At 34.9% G+C, this 23,146-nt stretch overlaps 1 protein-coding gene across 1 annotated transcript in view; it reads right to left on the minus strand.

Moving 5' to 3' along the window:
* Nucleotides 1-20,946, minus strand: part of AJAP1 (adherens junctions associated protein 1) — a 246,665-nt gene extending 225,719 nt beyond the window's left edge. The window contains exons 1-2 of the mRNA XM_053690954.1: nt 20,942-20,946; nt 19,238-19,992 (exon numbers count right to left, since the gene is read on the minus strand). Of these exons, the coding sequence (XP_053546929.1) occupies nt 19,238-19,992; nt 20,942-20,946 (760 nt within the window). The remainder of the gene's footprint in view (nt 1-19,237; nt 19,993-20,941) is intronic.
* Nucleotides 20,947-23,146: the final 2,200 nt, after the last annotated feature.

Raw genomic sequence — 23,146 nt, forward strand, 5'->3', positions numbered from 1 at the left:
ATTGTCAAAATTACTAGTGTTTTGTGACATGCTGATTCATAAGAATGTATTAATGTTTTCCTGTAAACTTGTGTTACCTCAATAAAAATATAAAATAAAAAAATAAAAAAAATAAAAAATAAAATTGTATTCTCTATCTGAATCATAAAATCAAAAATTTGGGTTTCATGTCCCTTTAACTACTATTTTTTTTTTAAGTGTTTTTTTTTTTTTATGGGATCGGGATTGTCAAAAAGAAAAGTAAAGCTTGCATAGCTATTGTCCATCACAGAAATAAATCAAATGACAAGGAAATTGCTGATTAGCTAATGAATAGTGCAAAAATGTAAATTTAAAGCTATTGGCATCTGCAGGAAAAGGTTTCCTGCTGCATGAATGATTCAACTAATAAATATTTGTTACATCCATTCCTTCATTTTATTTTAAAGTAAGTTATTTCATGCTTTCAGATAAATGTGACTAATAGGTTGTTGTTTTTTCAATTCATTCAAATCCAAAATGTACATGTCTAAAAAAATAGATGTTTTGACTACCATTACCGTTCTGAAAATTACTGGACTTTCATGGTTTGAGACATGAATCTGGATATTCTGTGACAACTCTAAAGGGTAGATTTATTAATAGTCGAGAGGACGACATGATTCGCTCTAGCTAATCATGTCCACTCGACCTCGCTAAATGCCAACAGCATACTCTGTCTGCATTTAACATCTAGTGAAATACTTGTGCAATGCCGCCGCCCTGCTCATTGGCCGCTAGCAGGGGCTGTCAATCATCTTGATTGGATCGAATCAGGATGATTTCAATCTAAAACCTAAAAAGTGGCGGACAAGTTAAAGGGACAGTTAAGTCCAAAAAAAACGTTCATGATTCAGATAGGGCAGCAATTTTAAACAACTTTCCAATTGACTTTTATCATTAAATTTGCTTTGTTCCCTTGGTGGTATTTTTGAAAAGCTAAGCCTAGCTAGGCTCAAACTGATTTCTAAACCGTTGAAAACCGCCCCTTAACTCAGAGCATTTTGAAAGTGTTTTACAGTTAGACAGTACTAGTTCATGTGTGTCATATATATAACATTGTGCTCACTCCCGTGGAGTTATTTAGGAGTCTGCACTGATTGACTAAACTGCATGTCTGTCAAAAGCACTGAGATAAGGGGGCAGTCTGCAGAGACTTAGATACAAGGTAATCACAGAGGTAAAACGTGTATTAATATAACAGTGTTGGTTATGCAAAACTGGGGAATGTGTAATAAAGGGATTATCTATCTTTTTAAACAATAACACGCACATATGGAGGATTATGGTTTTGAAAATGTGCTACAGACAGAATTATTTAATTTGACTTTATTTGCAAAGCTGCTCATTTTTTGCTTTAAGAACGCTCAACAACTTTACCAATAACTAGAAAAACACTTTGTACTGGTGAGTCCTATTAAAGGATTACTTTCTGTTATAATTTTTATGCTAAACAACTAACATATTAAAGTTAATAAACATTAATTAAAACCTACTGACCTATATTTTCTCCAAAACGAAGTTTTATAACGTTCTAAAAGTTATATCTTTTATTCGCCGATGATGTCACGTTATCCTGCCCACTATTTTCAGCACTGCATGTTCAAAATACTTAAACCAATACATTTGTGTTTAAAGCGCCATTTTGAAACCTAGGTATTGTAAATGGATTGGTACAGAGCAAAGGATACCCATGGAGTGGGTTTGGAAAACAATTAAATTTGCAGATAAGATTTCTGATATACGGTAGAGATATGTTAATGAAATGCTATTGATAAAAAGCGTATTTGGGGTAGGTAGTTAGTAACAGGCATAGAAAATATTTACTTACAGTGGCCCATTAAGAAGGAAATAGCTAATGGAAGGTAATTTTCAGTTTTTGCAACTCAAGCACCATTTTATGCTTTTACAGAACTACACATTCACAATATTAAAGGGACGTGAAAGTACAAATTAAACTTTCATGATTCAGATAGAGCATGTCATTTTAAGAAGCTTTATAATTTATTTCTGTTAAAATTTACTTTGTCCTCTTGGGGGCCGAATTATCAAGCTCCGAAAGGAACTTGATGCCCCCGTTTTTGCGCGAGCCAAAAACAGCAGTTATGAAGCAGCGGTCTAAAGACCGCTGCTCCATAACTTGTCCCCCTGCTCTGAGGCTGCGGCCATCAATCCGCCCGATCATATACGATCGGGCTGATTGACACCCCCTGCTACCAGACGTGAATCTGCAGGGGGCGGCATTGCACAAGCAGTTCACAAGAATTGCTTGTGCAATGATAAATGCCGACATTTATGGATGTGTGGCGGATATGATACGCTACATCGTATCATGTCCGCTCGCACTTTCATAAATCGGCCCCAATGTATCATTTGTTAAAAATAATTCCTTTGTTTGGAGTTGTATGTCTCTTTATGGAATTATTCTATTTTAGCTGGAAAAAAAATATCAAATGATGGCTCCCATTCTAATCCACAAAAATTTCCATGACAAAACTTGGATTACAGCTTCACTCATTTTTGCCTTCCTTTTAAAAATAATTTCAATATTTTTTTTAAAAACGTCTTGAATTAATAAAGTATATTTCAGCAGCTAATCTAAGTAAATACATAAAATCTAACAACAATCAATAAGAAGAAAGCATATTTGTCACGCCGCTCTGGCTGTTGCCAGGGACGCGGCGCATGCTGCTCTGGCCATTGCCAGTGAAGAGTCAGCTCCTGTGTGCGTGCAGCGGAGACATCATCGTCGCACGTCTCTTCCCCTCTGAAGCCGGTCAGGATCTCCTGTGGCGCGAATCCTGCACCTATGTAAGTTGCTAACTTTCTACCTATCACTGCCAAAGTATAGGTGTTACTATAGTGTGCTCCTGGGTGTTATTATACTTTATGCTGGATTGTAATACTGTTGCTGAACTCTGCCTGTCTGACCACTCTGCCTGTTTAACCCCTGAACTACTGGATTGCTATACTGTTTCTGAACTCTGCCTGTCTGACCACTCTACCTGCTTAACCCCTGAACTACTGGATTGCTATACTGTTGCTGAACTTTGCCTGTCTGACCATCCTAGTGGTTTACCCCTGAACTGTTGTGCTCCTGGATTTCCTCTTATTGCTGACTCCTGCCCGTCCCTGGTCTTTCTATTGGTTTACCCCTTAACAGCTATACTGCTGGATTGTCTTCCTGTTACCGCAAAGGACTACCCTGCCTACTCTCTCTGCTCTGGGATACTTCCTATCATTCCACTTGATGTTGGGATAAAAAGACTACTGGCCAAGTTTGGTCTGATAGAGGAATATCCCATGAGCATTGCAATATTGTAGGATTTTAAAAGGGAGGGGTATTGTTGCTACCCAGACAATATTTTTACCAACAAGGTCTGTATTTTTAAGGTTCAGGTCAATATAGATAATGATGAATTACTATAGAAACAAAGGTCTTGTCATGCTGAAAATTCTCCTATGTTTTGGAATCTAATTAAACCATTAAAACATTAAATTCAGTCCTAGCAGCTTTAGTATCTGAGTTATGCTGTGTAATCGCTTATGCAAATGTATGCAAATGTGCACAGCAATTATATTTTCCTAAAAAAGGTGGCAGCCCTAGGGAGAGGTTAAATAGATTTTGAAAAATGTTTTCATGAAAATAAAGTAAAATATAAAAGCTAGTTAATTCAGTATTGACAATTAATATCAGTTGAAGACCTTTATAATTCATTAAATATTCGGATAATTGTATTTAAGCATACATTTTATAGCTTAAAAAGTATGAATAGAGTAATATTTTTATTTTTTTATTAAACCAAAATTAAATATGTTTAGGAAAATGTGTTCTGAGCATGTGCAAAACTTGAAAATATTAACTACCAAAATACAAAATTTTAAAATACCAAAAAGAGGTTCTCAAAAATTAAATTCAAGACAATTAACTCTGAAAAGTCAAGAAGTCCTGGAAAAAGCCGTTGTAAACATGTTTTAACTGGAATAACACTGTCAAGTTTTCTGTGACCAGGCAATGTACAGGTGTATTAAAGGGACAGTCAAAACCAGATTTTTTGTTGTTTAAAAAGAAAGATAATCCCTTTATTACCCATTCCCCAGTTTGGCATAACCAACACTGTTATAGAAATATACTTTTTACCTCTGTGATTACCTTGTATCTAAGCCTCTGCAAACTGCCCCCTTGTTTCAGTTCTTTTGACAGACTTGCATTTCAGCCAATCAATGCTCACTCCAGGGTAACTTCACGTGCATGAGCTCAATGTTATCTATATGAAACACATGAACTAATGCCCTCTAGTGGTCAAAATGCATTCGGATTAGAGGCAGTCTTCAAGGTCTAAGAAATTAGCATATGAACCTCCTAGTTTTAGCTTTCATCTAAGAATGCCAAGAGAACAAAGCAAAATTGGTGATAAAAGTAAATTGGAAAAAAGTTTAACATTACATTCCCTATTTAAATCATGAAAGTTTTTTTGGACTTGACTGTCCTTTTAACATGCCACAAATAAAAACTTTTTGATAATTTGGTAACCGAATATTTCCTAATGGATTGGAATAAAATTGACCATTCACACAGTAAATCTGATGGAATTGGTTGTGCCTAAAGTATCTGCAAATAAACAACAAAACAAACAAACGTAGACTTCAACTTTTTAACTTGAAGATAATCTATCCCAATATCTAAATTCAGTAGATACCTGTGGTATGAAATCAGGCAATCCTGTATTTCAAGTAGCTCAACACATACTGTATATGTTTGACTGTTTTAAATCCCCAGTTGGTTACTGTGATGTGGGCTGGTATGTGGGTGATATAGAGGTCAAATTTTGACTTCTAGTGCTGTTTAACTTCATAGCATTGAATAAAGTATTGCTTTGATCACTTCTGACTGACTACCACATAGTGTAGCAGCCAGGCTCAGTGTCATCATGTTCTATTCTATTTAGGGCGTATTAATGCATAGGCCAACAAGGCCATTTTTGGGGAGGCGGCACTTGGCTGCTGCACTGAATATGTGGCCAGGCTTTAAAAAAAAAAAAAAAAAAATTGACAGGGCGGCTTGCCACCGGAAAGTCACGCGACCAGCTTTTCGCCAAGGTCATGTGACTTTTCGACCAGCTGCCTTCCTGTCTACTCTGTCTTGGCATGCCGCACATGGCTTGAGGGAGTCACACACATGCATGCATGATCTCCCAGGCCAGGTGGCAACGGGGGTTAGCCCGGTTAGGAGAGAAGAGGAGAAGTGACAGCCGGGATGAGACTCACTAATCCATGGAGCCTAAAGACTGGAGACCAAGTCTAGTGGGGTGAAAACTCAGGTAGGGCACTGCCACAGCCACTGAAATATCGCTGGCTGACAGAGTCAGACTCAGTACTGTCTGTAGTGTAGGCAATAAAATTTGTCGCTAGGCTAGCAGAGGAGGAGGCATTAAGAGTGTTAGCTGTCCGCCTGGTATAGTAATGTGTAATGTGTGGGATTGGGAAGCAGGCACACTGGCACAGATATGCTTCTCTTTGTGCTAGAGCTAGAAAATGATGTATTTCTGATTTCTGTGTATTATAGGATTCACAGATATTTAATGAGTACATCTTGGTTGATTTATTACATCCCCATCTCCACAATATGTACACTACTACTCACTAAGATTTCTATGATATAGGACAACTTGGACAAGCAACATGAAAGCCAACTTCTAATAAAAATCTGGCTTCTCATGAAGGGAAAAAAAGGGAAAGTTTCTACTCAAGAAATTTTCTTGAATAGAAAGTATGCATTTTTTCCCTTTCATGAGAAGCCAGATTTTTTATTAGAAGTTCAAGTTGGCTTTCATGTTGCTTGCCCCATATCATAACACAATACCCTGACCAAAAAATATTGTGGCCAAAAATCAGCCTAAAACCTAGGGGGCAGGGGGCAGCAGATTTTTGAGTGCCTAGGGCAGCACAAAACCCAAATACACCACTGATTCTACTACATAGAGAGGTACAGTGTTTGAGAGTAGGCAGCTCACCAAGATATACAGCATTCCCTTCTGAAGGAGCGTTAATGTAAAACGCGGGTCAGGGGAACGATACGAGAGCCATAGCTCTCTTTTTTAACTAGCATGCTCAAGCCAATTTGAAAATGATCATTATATAATGATAACTATTATTTAAAAGGGGTAATAGATTTACTAAAAGCTTGCACTGTGAGAAGCTAAAATTATAATTATTTTCTCTGTCCCCCTACACATAAGGTATCACCTGAAAAATGTTACTCAGCTTAAGTGTTTTTAATAACAATATATTTGGATACAACCAAATTGATGGGTTTCAATAAACAAGAATGAATGGATGCATGGTAATAATTTTTATATTTTTGTTTATACACTAGTTAACAATTAAAATTGGGAATAGGCATTATTTTGTTGCCACTAGCTGTAACCTATTTGCATGCCTACATCAACAGAACTTGCAACTAGCATAGTGATATTAAGATGGGGGTCTGATTTGAGATATGATATGGGCAGGTAGCTTCAGGAGGGGCTATAGGACTTGGAATTTGATCTAAGGTCTGATATCGGCATGTAATGTGTTCTGGATCTGTGGTATAATACAGGCATGTGTCTCTGATCACCTGCTGCTATTCAACTGTTTTTGTCGAGGACATCTGAAAACCTGACCAGGTGATGATACTGTAATTAAAGAATAACTTAAAGGGACAGTCAATGCAAAATCGTTATTGTTTAAAAAGATAGATAATCCCTTTATTACCCATTCCCCAGTTTTGCACAGAAAACATGGTTATATTAATACACTTGTTATCTCTGTGATTACCTTGTATAATAATAAAACCATAGTTTTTATGCAAAGCTGGGAAATGGGTAGTAAAGGCATTGTCTATCTTTTTAAACAGTAACAATTTTTGTGTTGACTGTCCCATTAAATTCAGCTAGGCTAGTAAATAAGTTCTTAAAAATAATTAATATGGTTAAAGGGATACTAAACCCAAAATTTTTTCTTTCATGATTCAGATAGAACATTTAATTTTAAGCAACTTTCTAATTTACTTCTATAATCAAATTTGCTTTGTTCTCTTGCTATCTTTATTTGAAAAGCACTTGCTGATTTGTGGTTAAATGTAGCCACCAATCAAGCAAGCGCTATCCAGGGTTCTGAACTAAAAAAGGGCCGGCTCCTTAGCTTAGATTCCTGCTTTTAAAAAAAAAATTAAAAGCGAAAAAAAAGTGAAATTGATAATAGGAGTAAAGTAGAAAGTAACTTTAAAATTGCATGCTCTATCTGAATCATGAAAGAAAAAATGTGAGTTTAGTATCCCTCTAACTAGAATTATATAACATTATTTGGTGGGTTTACTGGCCTTTTAAGGAATATTTTTCATCTTTAAATCTACATCATTCATCCCATAGTTAAATAAATATTTCTGGCTTCAAAATAACATTATAAATTAAACAGCACATAATAAAATACTGCCATTTAATGGACTAATATGACTGAAACAAATAATCTGTCAACACACAACATTGACACCTATAGGTAGGTATACCATTTTAAACATTTAAAAAAAAAACAGATTGAGTTAAAACACAGCAAATAACTTTATATATATCAAAATAACAAGAGTAATACTGCTCCAGACATGATAAAGGAAGGAACTCTTCCGAAAGATTGTCAACTTATAAATGTATAGTTAGTCCAATAAAAAAAGTATCATTGCTCAATGCAATACTCTTGTTATTTTGATATCTAAATCTCTGGACTAACACGGCTACTCCAATCAACGTATATATATATATATATATATATATATATATATATATATATATATATATATATATATATATATATATATATATATATAATTCCTCCAAGAAAAGCAGGCACTCACTGGACTTTTTGATAAAAAGTATAAACTTTATTAATTCAATTAAAAATAAGGAAACATAACGTTTCGGCACTAAATTGTGCCTTTGTCAAATGTCACAGAATATCCAGCAAAAAGTGCAATCAAGCACCTAAAATCGAGAGTGGTAAGATTGTGATATCCTATCTTTACTGTATATATATATATATATATATATATATATATATATATATATATATATATATATATATATATATATATATATCTTCATATTCAGTTGAGATAAAGCACTCCAACTTCCATGCTGCATAGAAGGTAGCCGTTATACTCTCTTGCCCAGGGTGCATACAGTAATGATCAATGTATTCCGCAATAATTGCAGCACTCACTGGGTCTTAAAATACAAAATCTTTATTTCTTCTTGTATCTTAAAACCCAGTGAGTGCTACAATTACTGCGGAATATTTATATATATATATATATATATATATATATATATATATATATATATATATATATATATATATATATATATATATATATATATATATATATATTCAAAAATTCTGGAGAGATGTGAAGAAAATATATGTTCCAGGCAGGAGATAAAGATAAAAAACAGCTTTATTCCAAAAAGTATAAAAAGGACATAGAACGATGTCCTACAAAACAAGCCAGCAGTGACTCTAACAATCAGGTTGGTGAGCTGATCCTCATGCAGACATGTTTTGTGCGTTTGCGCACTTGTTCACTGCTTCTCTTTCGTATTTTGTTCTATGTGCCTGGGACGTGTGTGGCAGACACGCCTGAAGCTGTAGCCTATCGTCTGGACCTTTCACTGGGGGTGTGTCCCCCGCCCACTCTCCATTGTGCCGGGTCTCACTTGTACATCGAACGCTCAGGAGGAGCGCAACACGCAGTGAATAATTTTCTTTATATATATATATACAAAACACGGGAGGGGTCAGCACTCTCAGGCTGGACTGGGTACACATCCGATGACCCTGTAACATGCACAGCCCTGGGTGCAAAACAGCACTCTCAGGAAGCTGCACTGTCACCAGAGTCACAGGCAGTTAACCCCAGACAGGCCTGGGTGCAAGGCCCAAACAGGGAAAATTACAAAAAAAATAATACATTAATATAGCACACAGAGAAAGTCCAGCACTCACTTATAAGCTCTCAACTAAGATAAGAAGCAACAATGGAAGAGTTAGTTACCGCATCTGGCCAAATGGGAAAAGCCCAAAATCATGAGTGCAATAGGTTTCACAGGCAAAAATGATAAAGAATATAGCAAAAATATATATGCACAATTCTTGCAAGGAATTCCCATAATGAGGCAGCTCTTCTAATATGTCCGGCCAGACAAAGAAAATCTGTAACAACAAAATAGGGAGCTACAAAGGCAGGCCGGATCTTCAGAGTCGCCCGGCACACTCGACCTCGCTACTGGAACCCTGCGGCAATCCAGTAGATGTGAAGCTCCACAAACAAACTCAGGCAATGATATACCCAACAATGGTGCCAGATGGCCGATGGAGGGAATTCACTCCAAGCGCTTGGATTGCCGTTGTGTTCTGATTGGGTTCCAGTAGCGAGGTCAAGTCTGCCGGGCAACTAAGAGGATATGCCCTGTCTTTGCAGCAAGCACATGCATAGTGCTTTCCTCCACGTGAGTAGTATTTCCCCTGCTGCATTTTCTGCTGCTGTGGTTATCTACCCTATGAGGCGCCTTCTCCCTCTTTTGTTGTTGCAGCAAATTACTTACTTGTTTTCCTACAAAATAAGCAGTAGCCACTGCCTGCAGGGGTAAATGGGAGCTGACATAATTTTGTGCAGCAAAAATGCTCTGAATATAGAGAAGATACTGACTGGATCTAGTGTGTCTCCTAACAATCACTTTAAAGGGACTGTCTACACCAGAATTGTTATTGTTTTAAAAGATAGATAATCCCTTTTTTACCCATTCCCTAGTTTTGCATAACCAACACAGTTATATTTATATATTTTTTACGTTTGTGATTATCTTGTATCTAAGCCTCTGCAGACTGCCCCTTTATTTCAGTTCTTTGACAGACTTGCAGTTTAGCCAATCAGTGATGGCTCCCAGATAACTTCACGTGCACGAGCACAGTGTTATCTATATGAAAAACATGAAGTAACACCCTCTAGTGGTGAAAAACCTGTTAAAATGAATTCTTAAGAGGTGGCCTTCAAGGTCTAAGAAATTAGCATATGAACCTCCTAGGTTAAGCTTTCAACTAAGAATACCAAGAGAACAAAGAAAAATTGGTGATAAAAGTAAATTGGAAAATTGTTTAAAATTACATGCCCTATCTGAATCATGAAAGTTTTTTTTGGACTAGACTGTCCCTTTAAATGTTAAGCTACTCCTGTGCATTACTGTAAACAGGAAGTAATGTACTCTGCAACAAATTAGGTTAAAAAATAAATAAAAAGTACATTTTAATAGAGTAGTGACATAAGAGAAACAGCTTACGACTAACTGAGACTACATAAACCTGCTATCCATTGTTTTTATAAATTGACACACAGAAATCTAAGCCAGACAGGCCTACCCCATCAACACTAAATCACATGCTCCTGTTTTCTATAACCTTCTTACTTTATAAGTGCATTTTATGTCTGTTCTCTTCCCCCTTGCTCCCTTTCTTTTACTATTACATATTTTATGTAGTTGGGTTTTCTCTCCCTTTCACTGCCCCTATACTGGTCAGGCGAATATGACTCATTTGATGAAAAACTAATCACTTTATGGTTTGCAATTCTGGAAGTTAAATATCTCCAGATAAGAATAGTAATTTCATTATGTTACAATATCAGGATTAACGTTCTAGTTATGGATTAAAATACAATAAAATACAATGAGCGTTAGGAACGGAAACAACTTCTTAAAGGGACAGTCTACTGCAGAATTTTTATTGTTTAAAAAGATCCCTTTATTACCCATTCCCCAGTTTTGCATAACCAACACTGTTATATCGATATACTTTTTACCTTTGTGATTACCTGTGCCTAAGCCTTTGAAGACTTCCTCCTTATTTCAGTTCTTTTGACAGACTTGCATTTAAGCAAATCAGTGCCCTCTCATAAGTAACTTTACAGGCATGAGCATAATGTTATCTATATGACACACATGAAAAACTGTGAAATGCATTCAGACAAGAGGCAGCCTTCAAGGACTTAGAAATTAGCATATGAGCCTACCTAGGTTTAGCTTTTAACTAAGAATACCAAGAGGACAAAGCAAATTTGATGATACAATTAAATTGGAAAGTTGTTAAAAATTGCATGCCCTATCTGAATCATGGAAGTTTAATTTTGACTAGATTGTCCCTTCAAGTCTTTAATATTGTATTGTTTAAAGTATTCATTGGTTGAATTCTTAGTTAAATAAAAAAGGTAAATTTTAAAATGATGAATCCATATTGCAATGATTTCTATTGAGTAGAACACACTGTTATTACAATGACATGGGCTATTTATATCCATTTAAATTGCCTATTTACATGCAACCCCCCCCCCCCCGCATAATACAATTATTATTATTATATTTAGTATTATTATTATCAGAACACACGCTGATCAATATAGTATACTGATTTAGACAATTACAACAATGTATTAAAGCAAAGTTATCCCAGGTACGTTATTTTATTTATATGCAGAAGGTGAGGCATGAAAAAAGGGGAAGTATTGAACTTTTTAACCTGATGTTTTATTATGAATCACAGTAAAGTATGGTTGATTATATATTTCCTAGCTGTTCTATGTAAATTTGTTGCTGATATTGTGTATTATTATTGTTTTTGTATTTTATTGTACCCTATTGTATCAATGCAATGTTTTGTGGACCCAGGACATACTTGAAAACGAGAGAAATCTCAATGTATCCTTCCTGGTAAAATATTTTTATAAATAAATAAAGTAAGCAGGCAAATTATACCCTACTTGGCTTACTGATTTTTTTTTAAATACAAAAAAAAAAGCTTTATTAATAAAATATGACACTTTCAAACTACAACATGACTATTATTATTTTCACAGAAAAGTGCTGCTTGTCATTCAAGCTCATACATATTTGTCTGAAATCATAGAAAACGCTTTTGTTTTTAAAAGTTAAACCACAGAGGTTTAACCACTGCAGTTGGAGGGTTCTGTTTTTGTAAGATACTTGATAATACTGTCAACAATATAGTCACACTAGGGAGCAGAGGTTACAACATTTTAAGCATCATTACATTCTGCTCATCATTAAGACAGCTATGCCACCAGATACCCCCTATAGCTCCAACAAAGTGAGGAAATAGAGATGTGTGAAAATGAGTTTGGCTTCACAAAGTATACCAGAGGAATCCTGCAGATAGGCAACAATGGTTCACATAAACATAAAAAGATTCCTTTATATTTAGTACTAGTACCTACCTAACAATAATTTATATCAAGAGCAGAAAGTTGTAAAAGTGATAAACTGGACAATGCACACAGTAATGCATATATTTTTTCTAATATAGCTAACTATTAATATCTGAGTCAAATTAACATATAAAAACAAATCACATCCAAATTATCTGCAAACCCATAGTAGAAGTATACTTATATAGCAAAGTAAGCATAGTAGAAGTATACATATATAGCAAATTAAGCATACACAAAAATAGTATCTATCTATCTTCCTATCAATCTATCTATCTTCCTATCTATTTATCTTCTTTTCTATCTATCTATCTATCTATCTATCTATCTATCAATCATCTATCTATCAATCATCTATCTATCAATCATCTATCTATCAATCATCTATCTATCAATCATCTATCTATCAATCATCTATCTTTCATCTATCTATCTATCTATCTATCTATCTATCTATCTATCATCTATCTATCATCTATCTATCATCTATCATCTATCTATCATCTGTCTTGTATGTCTGTCTGTCTTGTATGTCTGTCTGTCTTGTATGTCTGTCTGTCTGTCTTGTATGTCTGTCTGTCTGTCTTGTATGTCTGTCTGTCTGTCTTGTATGTCTGTCTGTCTTGTATGTCTGTCTGTCTTGTATGTCTGTCTGTCTTGTATGTCTGTCTGTCTTGTATGTCTGTCTGTCTTGTATGTCTGTCTGTCTGTCTTGTATGTCTGTCTGTCTGTCTTGTATGTCTGTCTGTCTGTCTTGTATGTCTGTCTGTCTGTCTTGTATGTCTGTCTGTCTTGTATGTCTGTTTGTCTTGTATGTCTGTTTGTCTTGTATGTCTGTTTGTCTTGTATGTCTGTTTGTCAATATTACCTAAAAAGAAAGCGGGGGTTTATTAAAAGAACCTTCCTACCTCAATAAAAGTATGAAAATTCAATACTACTTTGAAATATACAGTATATGTTTATCAATTATGAAAACAATGTATTCAATAATGTAACCTCAATTTGCCTTACTCATAAATCCACAATTACAACCACATACAATTAATAAGCACAGTCATGTAACTGAATATCTAAAATAGCTAAACATCAAAAATTATTTGTATCAATAGATTAGAGCAGTGTTTTTCAACCAGTGTGCCGTGAGAGATCCTCAGGTGTGCCACGGCAGACTGACAACAGTGTGACATATTTTTTAAACTTTGCTTGTTTTTTACTCGCAGTGCAGGGGTAGTTTGTAGGAGGCATGGCATAACAGCACAATACATACAGTATGTGTGTGTGTTTGTGTGTATGTGTATATATATATATATATATATATATATATATATATATATATATATATATATATATATATATATATATATATATATATATATATATATATGCTGTATTAGGCTACAATGTGTGATCTTTTTAAAATTTTGGGATGGTGGTGTGCCACAGGATTTTTTACTGTAAAAAAGTGTGCCACGGCAAAAAAAAGGTTAAAAATCACTGGATTAGAGCCATACCCTGCCAAAATGCAGAAGGGAATGCTGCACCCTACATTAAACCAGACCCCAGACGTGAGTAGCAGACCATTTGTTTATATAGGTGGCACATTCTATATCTTTATTAGTCATATATGTATTATGTAGACATAATGTCACTTGTAAATAAGCAAAATCATGCAGTAATGAACTGTTCAGAATCATTCAAAGGCATTAGAGAAGCTTATAACAAGCCAAGATAAGAATTTGTACCTGTTCAAGCAGAGTAAAATACAAGCAACGCTATCATGTGAAATAATTCAAATAACTAGTTGACTATGTTAATTCAACAGATGTTGGCAGGTTAGTAAGTGCTATTGCTTTAACAGAATCAGCCAACATAAAGTTCACACATATCAGAGTACACCACACTTAAATTAAGGACTCTTCCAGGACAATTAAAATATAAAGCAGACATAAACAGCCTGTAAAACCTTCCAAAAGCCTGTTGGCAAACAATTATTTTAGTGAATGTAATACGTTAGTAGACAATATTGTAACTGTTTAATCAGACAACTCAAATGTGGTGCAGGTACTGCCTTTAGAAAAAAACTTTTGCAAAGATGTTAGAAATTAAAAGCAGAGCATCACAATACAATGCCCGTGTTTTAGCAGTGCACCTTCTTTAAATTGATTTGCAATGGCAATCAATTTAAATTGATTCAATTATTAAATTTGCAAATCATATACATTTATATTTATATTTGCTGCCCATCAGTGCGACTTAACCCCTTTGCTGCGCTAGTTCTCATGGCGTGTCTCACGGCATGAGAACAAGGCTCCCATTGGAGCCTATGGAAGCGTCCTCTTGTGAGTGCGATGCTTCCGTGCAATGTGAACGCAAGGTGACGTTTGCATTGCACCTCACTTGTAAAACCAAAGCACATTTGTGTGCGCTGGTATTACTAAGTTGAGCGCAAATATCGCTTTCACAGAAGTAATATTTTGTGCTCAGTTTATAATCTGGCCCTGTGTTGGGTGATTCAGTTTTTAGAATATTACTTATTAATCTGACAACCAAGTGAGTAGCTTAACAACCATCAGAAGTTGAGTAGCACCACATAGAAGCAAAAGGAACACCTTCTCTCTGATTGTTAAGTCATCCTTCCCCACTTGGGGACACATTGTGATCCCTGTTTTGCAGGGTGGGGCACACAAAAGGGACATACAAGATGCAGGTGTAGCCTGAGCCCCAACAGTCTTCCTAGCAAAACCAATGCTGACTGCAGGACCAGATTGGCCCCCTAGGTGTGCCAGACTGGTTTCAATTGAGAATCTGAGACCCCGTATAGTTATGACCCTGCTGACAACCAGTTGAAATGTTTGCATGGGATGAACTTGCTTTAGGCTTACTTCTCTTGAAGATCTACAGATTTCCATCTTGGCTAGTTAAAAGCTCCTCTAACATATTTGTTGAATTATGAAAAGTTTATTACTGCATGAATGTGGCTACTTCAGACTGAGGCTATATCGATACTTGGAATTAATAGATCTCCATGATCTGTACTGTTAATATACTACCTCATACACTCTTTTTGTGTCTGGATGCAAGTAAGGTGTTGCAGGTCCATCTGATTTTTGAATGTTAAATATGTCCCTAAGCTGTTGTTGAAGATCACCATTTAAGTTTATTCTAGCTCATTAAGTAATTTGATCTATCCATTTATCTATTCTTGTAGATTTTTAATCACTTAAGAACAGGGATGGCCAACTGGCAGCCTGATGGTTATATGTGGCTCTTGGCACTAGTTTTTGTGGCCCTTTTGGAAAAGCAGTACTATGAATGTGTTCCATAGTTTTTATGGCCCTAGAAAAAATCCTAACTAAAAATATCTAATGTGGGATGACCCCAACTCAGAAGAGCCCTCTGGAGGGAAGAACAGCAGACAGAAAGAACCCAGCAACTATTATTTGTTTAATAGCCATAAATATGCGGCTCTTAAGGTTTCTAAAATATTGATCTGCTGCCCCATGTGCTAGGAAGTTGGACTTCACTTACCTAGAACAAGACATAAATCATGTAAATAAAAATGTCTTTTCCACCAACACAAAAACATGAAACCTTTGCAAAAGTTAAAACACTTCTCTACATCTTAAGATAATAGTACAATACGATTCATCAAAAAAAAAAAAAGGAAAATCTCAAATTGTGGCTCTGTTTAAACACCACAAAACATAAAAAATGTCTAATGATATAAAAAAGCATGAAGTTACTTCTTCATAGAGGGTATGATGTTATATGTGTCATATCTTATGTGCATATTTATGTTGCATTTATTTAGCCCCACCATAGATTTCAAAGCAACTTTGTGCAGTGTACAATGCATTGTATTAAGAAAAAGTTTCCTAAACCAATGTTTTTTTTTCTAAAAGGGACATAAAACACGCTGGGATAGAGACAAAATATAATAATATGTACTTTAATTACTTTACCTGCAAATTTTTTACTGCAGTGCCTCACCATTAACCCTTTGCTTTAAATTTCCGAATTGTACAGCTCTAACTCCCCCACACAATTCCTTCTATGGCTGTATCTATATCCACCTTAGATTTGGTAGAATGCAAGACTTTAAAGGGGCAGTAAACTTACAAATAGTGCAGAATTATATAACATTATTTTACCGGCAGATTTATACACTAAAGTATTGCAGATAAATTTTATGTAAAAGCTCCTTTTTCCAGAACGCTCTACTGAGCGGGTCTGGTTTTTCCTTTTTTTTTTTTTTAAAGCCTGGTTTTTCCTTTTTTTTTATGCCTAGAAACAAATAAACTGCTGTGAACTCAGTTGAAATACAATGCCTGTGTTTCTGATGCTAAACACTGATAAGAGGGGTGGATCAGACTACTCCAGACAGCAATGGCTATGTAACTAATTTTGCTTATTTTTGAAAATTATTTTAAAAATACTTGCCAGCAATTTTTAAACAATTTTTCTTTTTAATGTAAACTATTTTTTACTTAATTAGCCCATTTAGGATATGCACAGATCTCAACATATTTTATGGCACTTTAAATGTCAATGTTAAAATTATAATTAAATGCTGCTTTAAAGGCAAGTGTTTGCATGACGTACACAAACCAATCAGAAGTTGACAAGACTCTCAGATTGACATGTTAAGCATTATTTCCCCTTTGGTCACAGAAGTAAAAAGAAAAATGCTAAACAGCCTTTTTTTTAACGCAATGGGTATTTTAAAGTTGCTTAGCAATCTATGCTGGAGATTCTCAGGTTGGATACCCCTGGGCTATATCTACTACCTCATTAGACACTAAAGGTTTTAGCTTGCTTATTTTAATGATCCAAAACCTTCCATTTCAGTAAAGATGCTCTATCTTAATTAGCTGAATCCTGCATATTTTATATAGTCCCATCATGGTAAATAAAGATGCTAAATATATAAAATGAAACTTTAAACAAAAAAACAATCATTTCTTTTCTCACTTTGCAAATTGTTAACAAAAACTAAAAACTATACAATGTTTATTAGTAGCTAATAAGAGATGAAGTGAGAGGTGTAATAGCAGAAGATTGATCTATATCTATTAACATGATAAATTGTACAAGACCACTTGTATGTATACAAAGTAAATAATTAATCTCTTTAGAGAGAACAGCTCTGTAATCCTTCTCTGTCAGATCTCCTTCGCTGTCTTGTCTGTTTTTTACTGTACCCCTGTATAGGGTGGAGAAAATCTATTGGTGCGTTTCACAAAATCATAAGATCTATTATTATTTGTAAGTGGACACACTAACCATGGGCATTAAAGAGACGCTAAACCTAAATGTTTTCTTTCATGATTCAGATAGAGCATGCAATTTTAAGCAACTTTCTAATTTATTCCTATTATCAATTTTTCTTCGTTCTCTTGGCATCTTTATTTGAAAAGTAAGAATTTAAGTTTAGGAGCCAGCCCATTTTTGGTTCAGCACCTGAGTAATGATTACTTATTGGTGGCTAAATCTAGTTATCAATCAGCAAGAGCTATCCAAGGTACTGAACCAAAAATGGTCCGTCTCCTTAGCTTAGATTCCTACGTTTTCAAATATAGATAACAAGAGAACGAAGAAAAAATGACAATAGGAGTAAATTAGAAAGCTGCTTAAAATTGCATGCTCATCTGAATCATGAAAGAAAATATTTGGGTTTAGTATCCCTTTAATGCTTGCCACGGCTAACCTGCTTTTACTAAAATTGCCAATAATATGAGACATTTTTGTCCTATAGTTTTTGAATGTCTCAAATTAGGAAAGTAAATAGGAAATGTATAATGTTATCAATGTGATATCAGTGCTCATTTATTTCATGACAATCTCAAACTATTTTCTACTTAATTTTTAGTTCAGTAAGTTCTAGCAAATCTTCTATATCTATGGTTTAATTGCAGTATAGTAGTCATGGTTTTATTTATTAAATAAAACTAGTTATCCTGTAAGTGTCGATACCAAAAAATAAATTCTGTGCGATTATGATTATGTTCTACTATGTGTTTATAGAAAATTGTAGTGCTTACTCGTTCCTAATAGTAAGTTGTTGTACTTCATAACAATTTCAATTAAAGGGCCATTTTAGTGGAAAATAACCTGCTTTAATTTGTACGAGCATGTCATTTTAGCACTAGTGACCCTGCAACATTGTGTTTAATCCAATCAAAGGAGTTAACCACAAAGTTTAGGTACTGCTTGGGAGCCACAGAGAACTGCTGTCTCATAGAGAAGAATAAGAAGAAAACAAGAAAAGTCCTGCCAATGGGTGCAAGCTGAAGGGCACTGTACTCACCCAGCAATATCGGAAAAGTCCAAAACAGCAGAACCCCAAAGTATCAAAAAGACTTTATTTCAACAGAGCAACAGACAAAAAAATCCACGACATTTCGGTCAGCAGACCTTGGTCATCATGATTAAGGTCTGCTGACCGAAATGTTGTGGATTTTTTTTGTCTGTTGCTCTGTCTTTTTGATACTTTGGAGTGCTGCTGTTTTGGACTTTTCTCATAGAGAAGACTGTCAGTGAGCCAATCAGCTGCAGTAGCCACACAGCTGGGATGTGCGTATGACTACCGCTGCTGATTAGGTCACATCCATTTCTGCTTAGGACCAGCAGTTTTTTGCAGCTCTCATTTGGAACTTTAAATATGCATTTAACCTCTCTACAGGCATTAAATACATAGAGTTGAAGGGATTCCAGTACTGCAATTACATGCTCTAATTAATTAGTGCATGCGTTTTAATCACTATAATGGCCCTTTAATGTTTTCAGAATTATTATTATATATTTATTATATGTTTACTTATATTTAATTTAACTTATTTATATCTTGATTACATAAACCTGCTTTTTTGCCTAAATAAATATACCGATAGATATAAAATATAATATAAATACCTGATGTTTCATTGGGTATCCTTGGCGGTCTTGCAGCTTTTCCATTTCCAAGAGAAGGTTCAGTTGTGCTGATTCTACTGGCGTTTTTCTTACGTTTATGATTTCCTGGGTTTTGTGACGATGTTATACCTCGAACTGATGTTGTGGAAGTTGTAGTAGTTGTAGTTGTTTCCAACAAAGTTGTTCTTGTTTGTGCAGTTGAGGTTCTTGTGGTCTCCAAAATACCAGGCAATGTGCTGGACTCAACCAACTCATCATCCCCTGTTGGCCCCCATAAAATGAATTCAGAAATTGTTGTTGGCTGACTTTCACTACCCAAATACGATTTCAAACTATCCCAGTGTGTTCTTTGGACCTGTCTCTTACCACGTTTCAGGTGAGTATTTCTAAGTGTGTTTGTTATTCCTTGTATGGAAGGATTTGACTTTATTCTGGTCAAATGTTTTAGTTGTATATTTCTAGAAAAAATATTGTCCAAATGGTTCTTATAGTATGTTCTTAAATGCTGTGGTTTTGCTTGAAAGTCAAGATGTTCATATATTGTAAACTGATTAAAAAGTTTACTTAAATTTTTCAACTTCTGTCCTCCTTTTAAACTCAACAATGTAGTATGATGTATCCCACGATGTAGTGAAGATCTCTGCAGATATTTGTATGTACCTTTTGGGGATCCAGCTTCACAAATAATAAACTCAATGGCTAGCTGCAACATGGCTATTAAAATCCAAACATGGCTTCCTAGTGGAGGGCCTGACCTACAAAAAAACAAACAAAAAACATGAAACACATATTTAGGTATAAATAATTCTTGAATATGTTGAGTCAATAAATTTACCAGATTATTTACTTTTTTTGAAAACTGTTTGACAAACTTAGGTTAAAGTTTTAAAAAGCAGTGAATGTTTAAAGGGACAGTATACTGTAAAAAAAATGTTTCCCTTAATGTGTTTCCAATTACTTTTTTTACCAGCTGCAGAGTATAAAATGTATGAGATTTGCTTTTTTTAAGGCTTACTTGTGAATATGAATTAGCTGATTTTGTGTTTTGAGGCCACAACCTATAAAATGAGTACTGCTTGTGGGTATAATCAGATCTCATTACTTTATCACATTGTGTACATACACATGCTTCTTTATCTTATATCTGTCTGTAAACCAATCACCAATACTTGGAGAGAACAAAGGAAAATTAACATTTTATTACCTTATCTCTTCTATAACCCACTGGGAGTGTAATTTCTTCTACTGGCTGTGTTTACACAGCTTGGCCTCAAGGACAAAAACTTTCAGGATGGGTGGGGATACCACAGGCTAAGTACACTATTTCAAATGCCAATATAAGGGTAATGGAAATACTTGTAAACAATTTAATACACTCCAGCAGGTAAAGTGGATAATTGGGAACAAATTAAAGGGGAGAGCATTTTTGAGTAAACTGTCCCTTTAATGACTAAATACCAGTACTTTTTTAAACACACAAAAACTGAAAAATATATGCATGTTTATTTTCTCTAAAACTCACCATAGCCAGGAAAATATATGTATGCAAAATAATATAACTAAAGTAGACATTAAGTAGTCAACCAGGCACTGATAAAGACAAAATGTACCTGTGTCTAGATCTCTATGATGAAGCAATTCCAGATTTGAACATCTAATTCAAAACTTTATGAGCCTCCACTCATGTGAGATGTTTCAAGGAACCTCATCAGTATGGTGAGGTCTGTCAAAGATATTTTATAAATACAAATTTTGTATTTAGAGATGTTTATTTAGCTATTAAGGGCTCTGATTGTGAAGGAGAGGCTTCTACATTATAATATAAGTTCTAAAAAATAACCCAAAGATTTAACATAATTTCTCTCCATGCCGGAGAGATTTTGACCATCATGCACTTTGTGAGATGTAATTAGTTAGGACATTTAACATTTGATATATGATTTTATTAATGATGCAATTTATTATATAACATTTTGTTGATTATGACAAAATAAAGTAATAACCTTGCCAGTACAGATCATTCAGCTTATCTACCTGACTACAATCATTGTTTTAAAGGGACACTCGTCAAAATTAAACTTTCATTATTCAGATAACGCTTGCAATTTTAGACAACTTTCATATTTACTTCCATTAACAAAATGTACACAGTCTTCTAATATTTAAACTTTTCGAATCAACAGATCCTACTGGGCATGTGTAAGAATTCATATAATACACATATATGCATTTGTGATTGGCTGATGGCTGCCACATGATATAGCAGGAGTGGAAATAGACATAACTTTGAAATTTGTCAGAAAAAAAAATCTACTACTCATTTAAAGGTCAGACTAAGGGGTAGATTTATTAAGGAGTGGATGCTGCTTTCTACGCCCATCATTTCTGGTCCACCAGTAACGTTAGTTAAGAAGCAGCGGTTGTAAGACCGCTGCTCCTTAACTTCTCCTCCACCTTTAAGGTGGCGGACTGAAATCATCCCGATCCGATTGGGATGATTAAAAACCCCTGCTAGCGGCCGATTGGCCGCGAATGTGCAGGGGGTGGCATTGCACAAGAATCTCTCAAAAAATGCTTGTGCAATGTTAAATGCCGACAGCCTATGTTGTCGGCATTTAGCAAGGTCGAGCGGTCATGATTCGCTACAGCAAACCATGTCCAATTGACCTTTAATAAATCTACCTCTAAGTGTTATTGTCTGTTTATTATGAATCTGTTAATTACGCAATATACTGTATTAACAGGTCATTTAAGTTTAAATACTTTGTTATTTGGATGAATAATGAAATTTGCATAAAAAAAAAGACATTCTAAATGATATGTAATTTGTTTAGTGTAGCACAAGCAAACATTTGTCTAAGCAATTTATTTACTTTATCTGGCCTAGAATGATTGTACAATGCTTTATAACGTTTCCACTTCAACATGTGTCCAGAAAGATATCTGTAAAAACAGACACATCATCAATTAAAAGGTGTTGAATTAGACAAACCTACAGCAGTAAGCAGCATGTATTCAAATAGATGTTTGTTAAAACAAATAAAAATATTTTATGTCCCCTCTTTCCCTTAAAGGGATACTAAACCCAAATTTCCTTTCATGTTTCAGGTAGAACATGCAATTTTAAGCAACTTTCTAATTTACTCCTATTATCAATTTTCTTTGTTCTCTTGGTATCTTTATTTGAAAAAGCAGGAATCTAAGCTAAGGAGCCGGACCATTTTTGGGTTGCGCTTCCTGATTGGTGGATAAATGTACCCACCAATCAGCAAGCGTTATCCAGGGTTCTGAACCAAAAACGGGCAAGCTCCTTAGATTAGAATTCTTCTTTTTCAAATAAAGATAGCAAGAGAACAAAGAAAAATTGATAAAAGGAGTAAAATAGAAGGTTGCTTAAAGTTGCATGCTCTGTCTGAATCATGAAAGAAAAAAATTGGGTTTAGTATCCCTTTAAGAGCTGTATAGATAACTAATTTGATAAATTGTTCTTAAGGATTGTGATGAAAATTAAAGTTCTTTGTAAAACTTGAAACTGACCAGGTAACTCATATGTTTATATCTATAGTTTGTGGGTACAATAGAATCCATGTGCATGTGATATTATAAGTTTCAAGTTTATAAATTCTGGACTAGTCAAATACACACCTGCTGGGGATATATTGTTGCTAAATACATCCATTAGATTTTGAATTGTGGCATGTGCCCAAGTCTACCATTAATAAATAATATATTATGTTTATATATTCATGAGCAATTTTAAAGAAATATTCAAGTATTTTTTCCTACATACATCAGAAATGAATCACAGCATTGCAATGAATTACAGCATTGAATCACAGCTGCTCCTAGGATGGTTACTAGCCAGAGAACAAGCTATTATGCTATTGCTCGTTTCCTGGTTGAACACTT

The sequence above is a fragment of the Bombina bombina genome, chromosome 8, assembly GCF_027579735.1.
Source record: "Bombina bombina isolate aBomBom1 chromosome 8, aBomBom1.pri, whole genome shotgun sequence".
NCBI lineage: Eukaryota > Metazoa > Chordata > Amphibia > Anura > Bombinatoridae > Bombina > Bombina bombina.